This window comes from Onychostruthus taczanowskii, unplaced genomic scaffold (genome assembly GCF_017590055.1).
Source record: "Onychostruthus taczanowskii isolate IOZ18803 unplaced genomic scaffold, ASM1759005v1 scaffold130, whole genome shotgun sequence".
Classification (NCBI taxonomy): domain Eukaryota; kingdom Metazoa; phylum Chordata; class Aves; order Passeriformes; family Passeridae; genus Onychostruthus; species Onychostruthus taczanowskii.
Genome location: NW_024498463.1, coordinates 422,095 through 440,563, shown reverse-complemented (window position 1 = coordinate 440,563; position 18,469 = coordinate 422,095). Strand labels below are relative to the sequence as shown.

General features: G+C 39.2%; 1 protein-coding gene across 2 annotated transcripts in view; it reads right to left on the bottom strand.

Moving 5' to 3' along the window:
• The window catches only part of CDH8 (cadherin 8), a 153,850-nt gene that overhangs the window by 11,205 nt on the left and 124,176 nt on the right, over positions 1-18,469 (bottom strand). For both annotated transcript variants that reach the window (XM_041396796.1, XM_041396797.1), the window contains one exon: positions 14,981-15,098. In XM_041396796.1, the coding sequence (XP_041252730.1) occupies positions 14,981-15,098 (118 nt within the window). The remainder of the gene's footprint in view (positions 1-14,980; positions 15,099-18,469) is intronic.

Below are 18,469 nucleotides of genomic sequence, written 5' to 3'. Positions count from 1 at the left end.
CAGTGAAATTCAGAGTGATTTTGCCAGGTGATGGAAAAGTTCCAAGAACTCCCAGCCATGCTCTTCACCTTCCTCACTGCACACACATCCTCCAGTTCTTACATCAGTGACTTCTAGGTCTGGAATAGTTCACAGACCTTGTGACTGTGAAGACAATCATGGATGTTTGAAGTGAATTTTTCTTTTTACAATGTAAACTCTCAATATCACAGTAAAAAACATAAAACTCAAGTAGCAGCCTTTTGAGTGTAAGATGTGATGTGTTCTTGCCATTTAAGTAATTTAACATCCACTTCTCCATGCCATGATTATCACCTTTTCCATTCCAATTCTGTGCTGAATATACACAGGGGCTTGCTAGGGATTTAAAGCAATTTACCAGTAAATCATACACCAGCCCTTAAAAACTAAATCTGTAATCAGACCTATCAACCATATTGAAGTTTTGTTGCAACAGTAAAAGCCAAATTCCAGCCCTACCATTTCTATTATGCCACTTACTTTTTACATAATGTCCACTTTGAAATACAGCAGCAGAAAGCAACCAGCAGACTATAAAAACAGCAACCAGCATTTATTGGAATGCTGCCTTTTTGTACTGGTGTAATAAAGGTCTTGTCAGCACTTCCATTACAAAATGCCAATTTTCAGAGGTTTATAACTCTGACATAACTACTTCCTATGAAAAGAAATTTAGAATGTGGACTCTCTGCCAAAGAGCATTGAAAGTTAAATACAGCTTATGTTGGCTGGGGCATTTTAAGTCAGAAAATAAATTAAAAACAATTCTGACTTAACATTTTCTTGAGCTGGTGCCACTGAAGAAAAAATGTGGCTTTGATAGTAAAAAGTGCCAGATCCTGCAGTTCTTATACATGCAGAACTCCCTTGAAATTCCCTGAGAACAATTTCTGTGAGAGCCCTGAAAGGAGTGCCATTATACATTTTTGTAAATGTCATCAAGAGTTATATTAGCTTTTTGTAATTTGAAAGACTGAAATGTTATGGTGTAACATTGCCCCTGGGCACACAGGCAGCATGATAATGACTTTGGGAAGACATTCTGATATGCAGATTACATATAACAATAACAATTTGTTATCATCAGACCATTAATGGCAGTAATTCAGGCCTCTGTCTCACACCCAAAGGATTCACACATGCCTTATTACATGCACACCTCTCACCGTGATTCCCGTGGGGAAAACTCATGGCCTTTTGAAATGCAGGGAAGAGAAAAAGGCATCCAGAGAAGGAATTCCAGTGAGTGAAAAAAACCCAATTACCCATCTATAGAATGGAAAATGCATAGCTTGAAGAAGTTTTCAAATGAAACATTCCAGATACTCTTTGGAATATTTCTGGACAGCATGAAAACATTACATAGAAAAAACCTGGAATAGGCACAAGTTCCAGACTGGGATACACAGCTGGATTATGGAGAATCACAGCAGGAGACACACACATCTGAATTTAGATTCCAAGCCCAGGACATACTGCAAGACCCTGCCTTTGCTGTGCACATGGTGGGACACAACACAGAACTTGGAAAGAAGCAGCCAGGGAAAGATGTCAGCACTTGAATTCAGCCTTGCCACAGAGACGTGACGAAGTCAGTGCTAATATGGGTGAATATTATGAATATATATGTTCATATATTATGAATATATGAAACTACAGCAGCAGTTCAGAAGTTGTTTAGAGTTCTCATGGAATCACAGGTTGAGTGAAGTGGGAAAGGACCTCCAGAGGTCACCTGGTCCAACCCTGCTCACCACAGCTACCCAGAGCCCAGGACCTTGTCCTGCTGCCTTCTGAATATCTCCAAGGATGGGAGTTCTAAAAATAGTAAAACATTTGTATTTACAATCAATATATAGCTGTGACAAAACAAAAGACATCTTATTCAGTGTTTCTCTTCATCCCGTGAAGAGAAGTTATGAGGTATAAATATATAAAGAATCTGTAAGCCAAGAGAGCACCTTGCAAATGGTTCCTTGTTGTCTTCTAATTTGTGATCAAGAGTCTGATAAAGTACAAGTGAAGTGTTTAGGTGAAACTGCAATAAAAATACAAAGCATGATCACATAAAAATATTAGAAGAGATGGGGATTCTACTGCCAGAGGAAAATACATCTCAATATGCCAAAAAGACCTCTGTGATCATGAAGAAAAAGCATATAAAGTCAAAAAGGTGAGCAGAAAAAACCCAACAGACACTTTGAGAAAGTTATGTTTCCTTACTGGAAGGAAAAAAAAAAAAAAAAAAAAAGGAAAATATGTAAGAAAAATAATTTTCACTTAGCAAAAGCTACATTCTACAAATGAATTTTTGAAGCAAGCGGTTCTGCTAGACAGACTGTATTAGAACTCTATAAAATTTTTAGCAACTACATCTTTTGATCTTGTCTGTTAGCACAAAAAAGGCACAAAACAAGAAAAAGTTGATTTGTTATAATTTTTTTCTCATTTAGAAATAGAAAATATTAGTACAAAGAAGCCATAACAATGTGGATTAGACAAAGATGATACAGAAGGAGATGTCAGAGGTAGAACTGAGTCTAAACTACCTCCCTCTGTACTCAGTATTGCAGTTCATATCAAAGATACCAGCTGCCATCAGACTGGGCTCCACCATCTCCTCCCCTGACAAGCACATATTCCTCATGTTTCCTCTCTGGGAATTCCAGAAGAATCCAAAATGTCCCTCCCTTAGAGCACTCCTGAAACTCTCAGCCTTTACCAGTCCTACTGCTCACAGCTCTGCAGTGTTTGCACAGCACAACAGCAACACAGTGATTAAAAGTTTTATCCAAATTCATACAGGAAACGTAGCCAAGCTAAACAGAAGTGTTCCAAACTCCAGAACAATTCCTCAATCAAAAACCCATCACTCCTGTGGAGTGCTCTGAGATCACAAGGTCTTAATCTTTGCTGGGGGAACACTGCATAGTTTACAGGAGGGTCACACGTAATGGATGAAAAGGTTATAGAAAGTGACAGGACCCAGCTAAGCAAGGTTAGGGAGCAACAAGTTGGAAAAGCCTACACGAATTAGTTTTATTTTATTTCCAACAAGCTCTATTTTAGCTTCAGTTTTAGGTTAGACTGAATGAGAGTTTCATAACACAGCACAAAGCCAGAAAGTTTTACCTGTGTTTACGAAAAGTGATGTGAAATTGTTATGTCATTAAAGAGAAGAAAAAATTCAGTGTTCATGTTCAAGACAGCCCAATATTCTTAGAACAGAACAGAGAACTTTCATCAGCATTCAGACATTACTGTTGGTGCTCCTTTTAAGGTTTATGACTTTAACACCAAACTCTACTCAAAACTCCACCAAGAGGACTTAATTCTTGATTTAGCTCTTAAGAGTCAGATTACAAAAAATCCCAATCCTGCAGAGTTACTGTTTAGGCATGAACACAGTCCTTAGCCTACAGCCAGAGTGGAGTGTGCTAGTCTGAGCCCAGGGTTAGTCAGGCCAGGCTGGGGGCTCAGTCTTTGCTCTCTGAACACGGGCAGAGAGCTCCCACTGCTTCCCTGATTCCTGCAGCATCCATCAGTTACCTTTGGAGGACCCCACAAGCTCTTCCTCTTCAGTGCCATCAAGCAGACATCTGGTCCTTTTCTTCAAGTTCTATTTATCTCTCCCTAACAAGCTGCCTTATTATCTCACTTCAAACAGGGGCCCATCTTCACTCCCTCTCTAATCAGTGCTGATTACCAAGTGTGCACATCCTATCATTTTAGGATATGCAAACTCTCTCCCCAGACTAGACAGGTCAACTGATGCATTTCATTTCTTTGCTGCGTTTGGCTCAGTGTGTAAGATCCCTGTGTTCAGTCAAATCATGTATTCTACCTCTTCTCTGCCCTCTGAATGCATTGCCTTCTAGGCAGATTTATTATATAAATATTACATGCTAATAATTACATAAATATGTTGCTAATTACTGGCTGCTTGCCAAATAAAGTATGTCCTAATTAGACAGAATTAAATGAAGACCAACAAAGTGACATATTTTACAACAAGATCACCCAGAAAAATTACAAAATCAGGAGTTGATGGGAAAATAACCTAAGTGATACAAAACCACACCCCCAAAAAAGTTTTGTCTCCCTTATTCTCTAAAGGTTGATGTCAGAAGCTGTAGTAAAAAAATCATTAAAAAATTGCCCGTTTCCTTCACTGTGTACTTGCTGTGACAGAGAAATACAACTAGTTCTTAAACAGTCACCTCCTCAAGATGAGTAAGGAGGAGGGTATGTAAAATATAAAAAGGGTACATAAAATATAAAATATAAACTTATTTGAGCACCCCAGACAGGTTCAGGAGAATGCAGAGACTCAGAATTCACATAATAATCAATGCTGGGGTCACCCTGCAGGAACAATGACTGTGATTCCACCTGTAACTCCTTCCTTGTGTAAAACACTTGTTGGATTTGTTCAAAACAAGATACAAATTAGACCAGGATCTGAGCCTTTTAAACTCACATTATAATGTCAGTTGTGTAATAATTAATCAGATAAGCCTTAAGGCTAAGTGTGAACAATCAATACCTTCTATTTTTAATGGAGCATCCATGTGCAAATATAATGACAAAATTTGATTTTTCTTAATCAAAGGAAAAATTAACTGTTAATAGGTGATGATTCCTGCTTAATTTTTTTTTCACTTTTAGCCTTTTTATTCTTCCTCTAGTAGAGCAGTGTTGGTGGTCTTTTAATCTTTACTGCAACTGAAAGTCTAAAATGAGACTCCTATCTAGTTTCTCATTAATTGACAAAAATGCAATTAGAGCAACTACTAAATTAATTCCTCCTCAACAGTCTGCATTTAGGATACGATAAAACAAAGAGATATTCCATAATGAGAGCAACCAATAAATTTACAAAGAGGGAGGGAGAGAAGGGGAAAAAAAAGAAAGAAAGGAAAAGAAAGAAAGGGAGAAGAAGGAAGGATGGAAGGAAGGAAGGAAGGAAATGGCCTACACACATACTGGCAGTTGCAAGAAGGGAGGAAGGGAGGAAGGGAGGAAGGGAGGAAGGGAGGAAGGAAGGAAGGACCAATCAGGTACCTAGGGATAAAATCCAAATATTCAAACCAAAACAAAAGCTAACCAGGGGGTGAACACAGAAGAACTTCTTAGATGTAATATGACCCTGCTGGGCAATATATTGAGGTGGTGATGGGACAGAGGTTCTACCAGAACCTTTGGCCTCAAACATCATTCCTCCTACTCAGAATTAAACCCATTTCCAGGAAATCAAACATAGTCAGTGCAAATGTCCACGAACATTTCCACCACAGAAACTGCTTTTTGCAGAAAACCTGGAGGAATCAGATGTACCCATCAAGCCAGAAGTGGTACTTAGAAATCTCTGAACTCTTTCAGAAGGTAGCCGATTAAAAACCTGGAAATTTATCTCCAAATATTATATATTCACTTAGCTATAAATATTACTATGAAATACTTCCAAAGTCCTAGAATATCATAATCATGGGTACTGTGAGTTTTTAAGGAGTTAGTGCACTCAGGGAACCTTTGCTTAAAGGCTGATGGAGCAATGTTTCATAGAATCCCAGGATGGGAGAGGCTGGCAGGGCCCACGGGGGCTGCTCTGGTGCCACCTCCCTGCTCCAGCAGGGCCATCCCAGAGCACAGGCACAGCAGTGTGTCCCTGTGGCTCTGCAATGTCCCCAGGGAGGAGACTGCACAGCCCCTCTGCCCCATCTGCTCAGGGCTGGCACTGCCCAGGGCAGCAGTTCTGCCTCCTGGGCAGGGGCAGCTCCTGCTCAGGCCCTGCCCATGGATAAATTCCAAGGAGCTGGTACTGCAGATCTTACTGCTGTTAGTGCACTTAGTAAGAACACCACCCTTCTGCCTGCTAAGCAATTCAGTCTTGAGACCTTGATTTAATGTCTATTTTCCCATTATATGTCTGAAATTAAGTCACACTGAAGATTCAATTTGTTCTTCTCTGCTATTTCTTTCATCCATGTTCCATGTTATTACTAAACCAGACAGATTTTCAAGCTAACTTACTGACCAAATTCTTTTGCTCTCCTGTTTTGTTTTCACAACCTTTTATCCCTTACTCACTCTTCTTCAGATTTATTATGAAATTAATGCAATAAACTGGAAAAGAGATCTAAGGATGTTACACTACTGAGCTTGATGAGACTCCTACAGCAGGAAAATTCACAGCTGTCCAATCCATTCCCTCATCATGAGTAAGCACTGTCGTGCATATGGTGCACAACACTGACCTCAGATCTTTTTCACTCAGATTGCATCTGGTTCTCAATTAGTTTGATTTATAAAATGAAACATAATTGACGTCTTGGCAACATTCTGTTGCTAGCAGCACAAATAATAAATTAAGAACGAGTGAAGTAAAAGTCTCTTTAGTCATGTATGCATAATGGCAGGCTGCATGTATTTGGGATTAGCTGGGTCTCTTCACTCCCATTGGAAGCTGTTTGGGGCTGGGTCATGTTTGCACTAATGCTCTGCAATAACTCTGTAATTGTGCTTGATTCAAATGACCAAAACAGGCAGTCTCTGAAAGGATGGGATGATGTGGGAATCAGTCTGATTTTCCAATGTGCAAAAACAACTCCTCTGTAGCTGTCTGAAAGTTTGCATTTGGGAGGCTTGGAAAGAAGTTGTCACCACAGAGCTAAACTGAACCAGGAGGGAAAGGTTAAACAGCATTTGGAACAGAAGCTCCCAGGAAACATTTTGCCAGTGCAAAACTGTAAAAAGTGCAGACGTGCTGGGGAGCACGGCAGGGCTGAAGAGGAGCTGGAGATGCCTGCAAGAGGACAATCAGCTTACCAGATGGCCCCCTCCTTGCTGGTTCATCCATCAGCTTGGCCTGTCCAGTCCAGTGAAGACTTGATGGATCACCTCTGGCCTTAGGGCGAAGGAGAGAGGGAATCTGTCTGGAGTCCTGCATCCTGAATACAGGAGAGGAGTGAATAAGGATTCAGGTGGACAGAACAGACAGAAGGCTCGCAGGGTGGAGGAGCTGGCAGCTGAGTTAACCTCTGAAGAGTTGATCCTAGTTCTCTGTTTCAGCTGTGTGCACCAAGAAGGAGTCACCTCTTTAGCCTATTGGAGTGGTGAAAAGCACATAACCATTGTAAGAAGCTTAAATCACCCAGACAGGGATGAAAAGTGTTTGAAAAGGAAGAACTGCACTGACTCTTCACCTGGTTTGTGGTTCTAACCAGAAAGGAGTCTGGAAAGAGCAGTGATCTGCATGCAAGAAAAAAGCTGGGAAAGACAGCAGAAGCAGGTGTCAGTGAAGGACAAAGGATTGGAGTGGAAAAATGCTGGCTTCCCATCTACATTAATGCAATCACTTCAGAAAACAACACCACAGCCATCCCTGCCAGGGAAGTTGTTTCAAATCTCACTCAACTGATAGTCAACATCAAGGAAAAACAGAACTTGAGGGAACAACAGAACACAGCTGATAGTGAAGAAAGAAGGGGGAAAGGAAGCAGAAAGTTATCAGCAGAATGACACTGAGAATATTGTCACCAGCATTCCCAGCTAGGTGGGACTAACACTGCAGTGCCAGGGAAAAGTGTAGCCTTGCTAGGAATAGTACACAGAATGACACTGAGAATATTGTCACCAGCTAGGTGGGACTAACACTGCAGTACCAGGGAAAAGTGTAGCCTTGCTAGGAATAGTACACAGGAGTCAGATATATCACTTCAACTGCAATGTAAAATCATACAGTGAAAATGGAAATTCATCCACTGCCTGGCAAGACAGAACCTCTGAGCACTACTGGAATGCATTGGGGTCCCTTGGGAATATTATCATTACCTTGCAATTCTACCAAGTCTTCTAGAATTTGAGAATAATCTAAAGATGTATAACACTGATTTCCTCCTCACGTAGCTCATCACTTGTGAAAACAGGCTCCTCTCTTTCAGTTCTTAGGCACAGTCCTACTTCATAGGATGACATTACATCTTAGAATTGTCAGATATGCAAATAAGAAAATTGATTACTTTTCTCACAAAAGATGATCTAGCATGTTTTCTGATCCAAAGCAGTTTCAGGCAGGTGAATTGTCTTAGGACCAAGGGTAATGGAACCTGAGTATAATAAATAAGGAACTGCATGAATTATTTCAGGGACTTGCCACTTGCCAACCAGTGCACAACCACTCACTCCAGCAGAGCTGTTTGCACTGGCTGAACATCACTTTTTGCATATTAATGGAGCGCAAGCTTGAATCAGTCCTGTCCTTTCCACTGTGTCCCTGCCTGCTGCCACAGTGGGGGGGTGTGGCAGCACAGTGTCCCGAGGTCCCCTCCCAGCCCCACTGTGGTCCTGACACAATTTCCAGCAGCAGAGCAAGGCACACGGAGACATAATTCTTAAAAGGGGGCTCAGCAATTTAGGATAACTTGCAGGCCATCAGTAGACTGTGTTACTTCAGGCCTGTAAATCACATTTTGTTTTTAGCTGAGAAAGGCAAGTATGCATCCAAAATATAATTAAGTATTTTTAGGAAAAAAAAATAATGCCAAATTATTCTTAATTCATGGAATTACAATGTTTCATAGAACTTAGTTACTTTAGCTACCACATGATTTGTTTTGGTAATATTTAGATCTTCCCACTCAGCAAAATAACGTGTTTATGCTTTGTTTTAATTTATTTAACTTAAAATATCTAATAGAAACAAAAAAGGAACTTATTGAACAAAATTTTTCAACCACACCACAAAGAAAATATTTCAATAATTTTGTATTAGCAATTTCATTATTAACTCTATTATTCATTAAAAAATCAATAAACTGAGGTTCTTCTGGCATGCACAGGTTATAAAAATGTTGAACTTTGCTATTTAACAACTCCAGTTTAAATGCCATGCTGAGAAAAATACTGATAGTATGATATTTATAGTACATTTTTCACACTATGAACACTCCTGGAGAAACATGATGTGTGCCTGTGGATGGCAGATCCTGACACACAAGTGCCAGATAATAGGATACTTTGTTATTTTTTAATACATTGCAATGCTTTATTTTTAACTCTGATCCTTTCACACTGCTTGCACCTTGTTATGCAAGTATTCCTTGTGATTTCTGGTGACAAAACCACATCTATTAAAAGAAATTATGATCAATCTTTTCCTTAGATTATGCCTCATATTCCTTTATATCTTCTGGATGTTATTCCATATCACTAATATTGACAGATGGTAGAAAAATAATAACTTATAAGATGCAAGACTGAGCACATCACTTAATTTGAAGAAAACCACTAACAAGGATGTGATTTGGAATGTTGTGGAGTTTGAAAGTCTAATTACTGATATATAAAAGAAATGAGGATGATAATTAAACCCATTAGAAATACATAAGCATGTGCTTTCCCTCGAGCAGTGCCATTGTGGAACACCCTCTGGCACGTGGCAGCTGGGCCACAAAGCTTCCCAAAATTGCCTGAAACTGCAGCAATGTGTGAGGATGTGCTGCTCACATCCAAGGTACTGTTTGGGTGCTGTGATTCTGGATGTTCACTGCGCATCCACCCAGAAATGATGGGTTTAATGATGTCCTTGCTCTGGCAATTTGTACCTGGGGTCAGGGGGTTAACTTTGAAATTGGGCAGTGAAAGGAGGGCAATGAAACAGAGGAGTCACCTGAGAGCTCTCTGAGGGATGCATTTGGAGAGAAAAGTCAATCAAAAACACAGAAGGAGCTTCAGCTGGCAGCTGAGACAATGGCAGAGAGACTTATCCAGAAATGCCAAAAAGAAACTGTTTCAGGGAAAGACTTATTTTAACTCATGAGAGTTACTCTGGTGGGAACAAAAGACTCACCCTGCAGGTATGTATTTGACAGATGCTGCTAAAAATACTTTGATGAAAAAAGCTGGAGAAAAATCCAGGTTTTATTGTATTAAAATCACAGTGACAGAGAAGTACTTTAGCAAAAAAAAAAAGTGATAATAATTTGTCTTATTATTTGGGATATCTAAAAGTGCTTGCATGTAATTGTTTTCCTCAGCTATTGTGAAAGTTTAGAAATATTTGGTTTCTAATGGTAAAGAGGTGATGAAATATAAAATAATCCATAATATACAAAGGCATGCAAGGCAGTGATTGAAGTGATAATATCAGGTCATTTCCTTTAAAACACCCGACAGAGTGCCTGCACTTTCAAGGCAGCGCAAGGAGGACATAAGCAAGATTTAACTTGAAGGAAAGAACAAAAGAAATTCACATTTAAACATGATCACTCTTGAAGCTGTTATATGTATCATAGATGTAAAAGACTAAGTGTAACTGAGAAAAAAAAATTAGTTTGTTAGAGAGAACCAACAGAACAGTTCATCACTCAGGCAGATATATAATTCTTCAACTAAAAAAAAAAACAAACCAAAACAAAAACCAAAACCAAAATTTTACTAAGCACTCACTGGAGTCAGGACCAAACTCAGAGCTCAGCTTGCCAGATGGACGCTGAATATTTGAGGAGAGAGGAGGCTGGTCACTGATAACCAGCCTATTACATGCCAAATCAGGCTGTTGGACTTCTGCAGGAATATGAGCTCATGCCAGTAAGGTTCTTAACCCAAAGGTAAACCCTACCCATGGGCCAGTCAACCCCAGGACTGCTGTGCTACATAAGCCCTACAAAAAGTATGGAATATCCCATTTATCCAGGAAAGATGCGCCAGTTTTCCTGTCAGAAGAATTACTGCATCCAAAGGCACTGTGGAATGTTCAGTTTGGGGTTTATTCCATTAGCAAACAGATTCTGGCATCAGAAAAATGGAATAGCAATGCCAACTTCTCATGGGAAAAACTTTAGGTCTCTTTATGGCAAAGATGTGTTTGGTAGTTTTTGACAGTAAAAATTGCACTGGCAGCATATCAAAATGTTTGCATGTGTGAAAATGCTCCTATCACAGAATTCTGTTCTCACTTGAGCAATCGAAGGGAACCTGAAGGAGTCAATGCTGAAAACAGGTACTGCTGTGAGAGGGTTGTTTGGGATGCAGCAGAAGATTTTAGGTAACGCTCTGTGAAGACCATTCACCTGAAAAAAAAGGCTGTCAACAAATTCTAATTCTATTTCCAGAGGTCTCATTGCAGTTTTCTGATGCCATGACAGTACAAAATCCTCATCAGTTGTCTAGATTCCTGTCAGTTTTTTGTCATTTATTGTGAGCCTACAGTTTTTTTGGAAGGGTTAATTCCAGGCAGTCTACAACACATTGCTAGAGTGTATCAACACTTGTCTAAACATGAGATATTTTCATCAGAAATTTGAGGTTTTTCTGGTTAGAAGTTTCTCAGACACACCACCCAAAACATGGATTTTCATTTTTTTCCCTGTTTCTGCTCCTATGCAGAAAACCCAGCACAAAAGCACGTGAAACGTGCCCAGAGATTCAGTCAGGAGTTTGTGCAGTCAGGGACTTGTTATGTCACAGAGTCACAGGTTTAGTCACAGGTCCAACACAGAAAACATGACATGATTTTCATGTAGCATTAACTTCTTGTATATTTTCTTTTATATAACTCTATTATTTCTCTTGAGAGGGGATAAAGGTTTTTGCACCTGGCAATCCAAGTGCTCAGCATGCCTTGATTACAGCTTGAGAGGGCATGATTGCCTGGATTTGGATTATCACTCACTGCCCAGGAGCCCAAGGCACTAAACCTACAAACCCCACCAGTAATGGACATCTGAGCTCACAAAAGGACAGAAGAAAAGCATCAGGAGATATGGAAAGTAAGAGATGATCTACAGATATTCAGTGAGATGCATGATGGCATTTAAATTTACATTTTTTACATTATTTACATCAGAAAGGCACCACAGCCTCTACAGTTTTGGGTATCTTGTCTACAGAAGGAATATGGAAATTCATAATATGGAAATTAATATGGAAAAATAATATAAAAATTAATAAATTAATATGGGGAAATTAATATGGAAATTCAACAAACCAAGCAAATGAAGAACACCAGTGCACCATTTCAAGGCACAGATTCTGCTGGGAGCACAGCATAACTTTTATATATGTAATAAAATCTTCTGAGAAATGTTTGGGTTTTTTTTTTTTTTTTTTTTTGTTTTTTTTTTTTTTTTTTTTGTGTGGTTCCTGATGAAGACACCTGTTGTGTCACCTAGTTAAACACATTTCTCAACAACGTGGCCAATCATAATATTTGCAGTGCATGTCAGCAGCACAGTTAATTACTGACTATCAGGGGAAGTTGCCTTAGGGTGATCTGGAAGGTTTGAACAACAGAATCAGCCTGTGTGCAACAAGCTAAATTGATTAATGGTTATGCTTATGTTCTACACAGGAAGGCAACATTCCAAATCACAGGCATCTTATGTATTCTTTGGCAGGAGGGACAGAAAGAGGGCACTGCAGCTTTTTCTCCTGGCAGGAGAAAAAGCTGCAGACCTCTCCTGGCAGGTGTTGACACACCAATGTCACCACATTCAGTGTCACCATTATGTGGAGGCCAAATGCCACACAGTTACCTAAAGCACCAGAGAACCCAAAAGGGCAATATCATTTCTTGAGGAGAAGTACTTCTGTTTAGCTCAACCCTCAAGAGAATTTTGAAGAAAGATGGGGAATTAAAAATTATTTAGATAAAGAGATGTGCTAAATTTAGCAAGTAAAAATTGGCTTTCTACAGGAGGCTTCCTCAGAAAATGCAGTCCCTGTGAGGTATTCACAAGTAGACAGCATTTCTTCGGCAGCCATAAAGTTTCTGCTGCCTTGAAGAATTAATTTGGCAGGAATTAATTAATCTGGGAGGAAATTGAGGCTGAGACACAGTCAGGAAGATGTCAAGGATTTTGGCCACCAGTGTGATGAAAAGTTTTTCTGTTCCAAGCTTTACTGTGTTGAGCATTGATCTGATCTCCAGAAAGGAGAAGAGGGTTTGTTACAGGCATTTCCTTACAGTTCTACACCACACCAGCTTGGTTATGGACTGCCCAGACATTCAGGAATACAAAAAAAAATGGAGAAATTTCACTTGTGAATTCAGGTTTTTTTTAGGGATATTGGTGTCTTTCAACATGAATAATCACTCATGCTTATCTGGCAGATATATACAAGACAGAGTCATGGTCAAGTTCATTGTTTAAGTGGCATAGCTAAATAAAGAGTTACTGAAGATCTATGATGTTTAAAGGACATAAAACTCACCTCAGCCAAATGATACACTGATTTTGGCTCTGACAGGAATATTTGCTTCCTGTGGCAGATCATCATCTAGCATCAGCCATGCACTGCACTGCTGACTGAACAACCTTGATAGACAAGGATGGCATGCATAGTTGGAATTTTATTATTGAATACTGGAGGATTAAATCAGAAAAGTCTCTTCAAGCAGATTTTTAATTTCAAGAGATTTCAGGTGGTTGTTTTAAGAGGATTTTCGCATTTAACTGATTCAAACACATTTAAAACTGCATAAAACTGAGAGGCAATGATTTAAGAAAATTTGACTTACTTTTCTGAACCTTGTTACATAGAAAGTTTCCTCACTCCCACTCAGCTCAGGACTCATTTTGCCATTGTCTGTGAGTAGGAGCAGGAGTGGGTCTTAAATAGGTAACAGATTGGAAGGACAAAGGTAGTTAGCAACATGAGCTCAGTATTTAAACATGAAAAGAAATGCTAAGATCTTTTTTACTTTGTCATGCTGTGCCAAGCAAACCACCTCACATTTAGGATGCTTAATTCAATTTGTGTTACACTGCTGATGATTATGAAATGCATTTTGAAGAGATTTGTTTTATCTTCTCCAGAAAACACACAGAGACTCATTTACAAGAAAATAGAGATATAAGTAGACACACTTTGTGAATGCTAGAAGAGAAAAACACATCTAAAGAAAAGGAAAATATATTTAAGCAGATTTAAGAATTTAGGTGCAGTGTCATTTAGCAAAACAGTGTCATCATGCTGCTAGGTTGGAACAGATAGAATAAAAAAAAATGCAAACAGCATTTCCTCTTTAACTGGCATTTCGTGTATTGTTTTTACACCCCTGCACATACAGCACACACATTCATCTTCCTATTAGTAATGGACTAAACAGGGCTTTACTTTCTTACAATTTCAAATAAGAAACTGAATTTGACTAGAATTCCTGGCAGGGTGTGCTTTATTAAAAAGAGCCAAGATAGAACAACTTTGCTGAATATTCAAGTACAAACACATGGAGCACTCCTTATAGCATTCTTGGGATCAGTCCTAGCTCCTTCTCTCCAATGACCTTCAAACAGATTTGTGTGCCAAAGAATAGGATCAGTATAAATTTATTGCCCAGCAATATTAATGGGTCTTTCTTTTCCATCACACGTGAATGGTCCCTTCTACAGCCCTGCAAAATGGTATTTTGCCCTCCCAGAAGTGCTCCAAACACAGGGACTCAAAGTGCCCTTCTGGGCTTTGCTGACCTAAGGGATTTGTCTTTCTAGCAAAAGTTCCTCACCAAAATACTTCAGAACCTTTATACACACAACAAACAGGCTGAAAAGGTGCTTTCTCTGGGAGATTTAGTAAATACTTAATTTTATGTTCCCATCCATAAACAGTCATTGTAGGAATCAACATTTATTTATCAACATAGTTTCAGAGTTTCATCTTGCACCATATCTCTGGAACTTCAAATTAATAGGAATAATGCAGGCAGTGAATCCAAGCTTTCATTTTATTTAAGCCAGTGAGCTATCTTGTGGATCTAAATTCCACATTCATTTTACTTGCTTCTTATCTACTTTAAAGTTATTGGAAATAGCTTAAGTGATATAATGAAGGTACCATTCAGCAGATTATTTACATTTTAATTGCACAAAGGACACACTGGTAAAGTAACTGGAAATCAACAAAACAATTTTAAAGTAACTTGTTGAGATACACATTTTATATTTGTTCTATTTACCTTCATTTTTCTTGATGGTGAAATTTGGGTTGTTGACCATTTCAGGAAGAAGGCTGTACAGGAAATAATGCCCATTTTTAGGATCATCCTTGTCAACAGCGCTGACAATCTGAATTACCTGCAACATAAATGGGCTCATTAAGTTTTCACACTCCTGATAAACAGACAGTGCTGAAAAAAATGGTTTTTATTGGACACATTTCATTTCTCTCCATGCCAGATTTAAAAAGATAATTTATAACTCTACAAGGCTTTTATAGACCTTAGGCTGAAAACCTTGGGAAGAGGAACTGTATCTGCCCCTTTTAAAATGTTTCCAGACCAAAGAGCCAGCAAATAAGGAGAGGCAGGTAAGAGAGGCCAGCAGAAACTGCTCCTGATTTAGACTAGTAATAAATTATTATTAAACAAAAAAAGCAAAATTGGGCTTCAGAAACACTCATATTGCCTATGGCAAGCTTTCATTTACACAACCAGGCTTCTCAGTGGACTTGGATACATAATATACCTTTAATCCTTTCTCCTTCCCCTACCTCACATTTCACTTCATAGAATAATTATTATTTTTTAAATTAATTTGGATGTGAAATTTTAGATGAGGAAAAAATCAAAAATGAAAAAAAAAGAAAAAAGAGAAAATATTGAGGGCTGTATTTTTTCCCCTTAATTCTAATAAAACCTCACTTATTCCTGTACTAGGAAGATATGCTTGTTTGTTTTTTAATAACATCATTATAAATTAATGATTCCTAGAATAATGCAAGATAATTAGGTGAGAAGAGTGCTTTGGGTAGTTTAGATAACTTTGAATAATCAAGTAACTTTGTATGAAGTATTTCATATGATTTACATGATCAGCTGCAGTGTCTGAAGTGGATTTACCTCCATTTACAATTTTTACCTTTTACACTATTCAGGTACTGCAGCTGATCATCTTGAAATCATACCAAGTTGCACAAGACTATGAAGGGAATAAACACTATTTTAAAATAACCAGGAGGTTTGGGGTTTTTTGTTTGATATTTTTGGGTTTCTTTGTGATTGTTTTGTTTCGTTGGGAATTTTAAAATAGTTGGCACATTTGCTTTTGATGCCAAAGGTTTTCCAGAGAAACAGAAACAAAACCAGCCATGGATCCATTTCCCACCCTCAGAGCTGGCTTTCAGAGCTAGTTAGCTCATGCTGGATGAGGTTCATAAGAAATTTAATTAGAATTATTGACCTTTTCCATGTCCATTGAATCCAATAACAATTGTCTTATGTATTTATTTGCAATGTCTAAAGCAATGCACCAATAATTTCTTGTACAATTAAATTCAAAGTAGGAATCACAAAAAAATTTAAAGTATAGAATGAAAAATGGAAGCAGGGTTTGATGCTCTCCAAATTCATAGGCTTTTATTTTAAAATTTCCACATTTCCCTAAGAAAATGCCAATAACTAACATTTTGCTCTGGTTTAACCACAAGGACTATTAGTATGTATGTGTTATATGTATGACAATAGTCAAAATCCTATTTATGTTCTTCAAGAGTCAAGGAAAGAACAAAACTTTACTAGATAACCACAGGGATCAACACCAAAACATAAACATCTGAAATTATGTATGCAAAAAAATGTTTGAGCAAGTAGATATTTGTAGGACAACTCAGCTTAGGAAGAAATGTGAGACAATTAATTCCTAGCCTAATCATATTCTGGATAGGTCAGCTTTATCATAATTATTATCAAAAATCTACTGAAAAAAAAATAGGTTGCTTAAATAGCACATAAATAGGGGTATTTTGTTTTTTGTTTGATAACTGCATCTATCAAGGTGGACACCTCGACAGGATTTCAAACAAATGTATTATTAGAAGAGATGGACAAAAAAATAGGCCTAGCTCAACTTTTGCTTTTTTTACTTTATGAGGTAGATCTTCAATTTAAAAGCTGAATAACGGATCCTAAAGTGGAAAAAATACAAACAGTGGAAAAATATCTAAGTAGCCTCTGTCTGCCCCAGTGCAGAGCTGGAGCCATTAGCAGATGGGAAGGATTTTCAGCTTTCTTTTTGCAGAGGTGTCAGGCACTAAAGCACCCACTGTGATTTGCCCAGGGCTGGAGCAGGTACCAGTAATTCATCATCACAGGGAAGTGCAGCTTGGGCTGGGATCCTGAACAAGGCAGATATATTTAGATAGATATATTTTATGGCTGTTCAATTTTTCAAACACTGACAGAATGGGAAAGCAATAGGGAAAAAGGATAATGGCACAGTGAAATCTGGAAGGGCAAGTGCAGGTAACAGGTGCAGTTTATCAGACTGTTATAATATTTTGTATGTTCCAGTATTCCATCCATTTCCTACATTGTTTATAATATCCTTCTTTTTCTGAAAATTCACCAAAAATTATATGCAAAAGTCAGGCTTAGTGCACTGCTACGTTTGTTGTGTTACACGCACACATCACAGAATTAAGAGTTAGAGTTCCCATAGCAACCTTATTTCTTTGTGCGTTTGCATTAAGATAAGTTCTTTAAATAAAAAAAATAGAAAACACAACAGAAAACATAATATATATGCAGTGATATTAAACTGTGGTATCTTTTACTCCACAGGGGTCAGAAAAGTCCAGTAATTCTCATTTCCAAGTTTTTATTAGTGTGCTGATAGGCATATTTTACTACTCCGTGTTGTGTGGTCATGCAATGGAATATTACTGAGGCAATTCTCCAACTCTTCATTTGTGGTTCACGACATGGCTGAGAATCACAAAGTCACAGAATGTCTGAGGTTGGAAAAGCCCTCCCAGCCCATGGAGTCCCAGCTGTGCCCGATGCCCACCTTGTCCCCAGCCCTGAGTGCCACCTCCAGCCCTTCCTGGGACACCTGCAGGGATGGGCACTCCAAAGCTCCCTGGGCAGCCCCTGCCAAGGCCTGAGCAGCCTTTCCGTGGGGAAATTCCTGCTGGTGTGCACCCTGAGCCTGCCCTGGCCCAGCCTGAGGCCGTTCCCTCTGCTCCTGTCCCTGTTCCTGGGAGCACAGCCCGACCCCCGGCTGTCCCCTCCTGTCAGGAGTTGTGCAGAGCCAGAAGGGCCCCACTGAGCCTCCTTTACTCCAGGCTGACCCCCTTTCCAGCTCCCTCAGCCCCTCCCGGGGCTCCAGCCCCTTCCCTTCCCAGCTCTGTTCCCTTCCCTGGACACACTCCATCCTTTCCAGGGTTCTCTTGTGAGGGTCCCAAAACTGCCCCCAGCACTGGAGATCCCTCAGCAGGGCCAGCACAGGAGATGGGCACTGCCCTGGTCCTGTGGCCACCCCAGGGCTGGCAGAGCCCAGGTGCCTTTTTCCTCTTGCCCACTACAGATGTCTTTTCATTCCTGGTAACAACATGCACCCCAAAGGTCTTCCACAACAGAGAAATTGGTCAATAAAGAAGACAAGAACTGATTTTTTTTTTCACTACATATCCAGTGAAAGTTAATAACCCTTTGGCTGTTCAGTCTTGA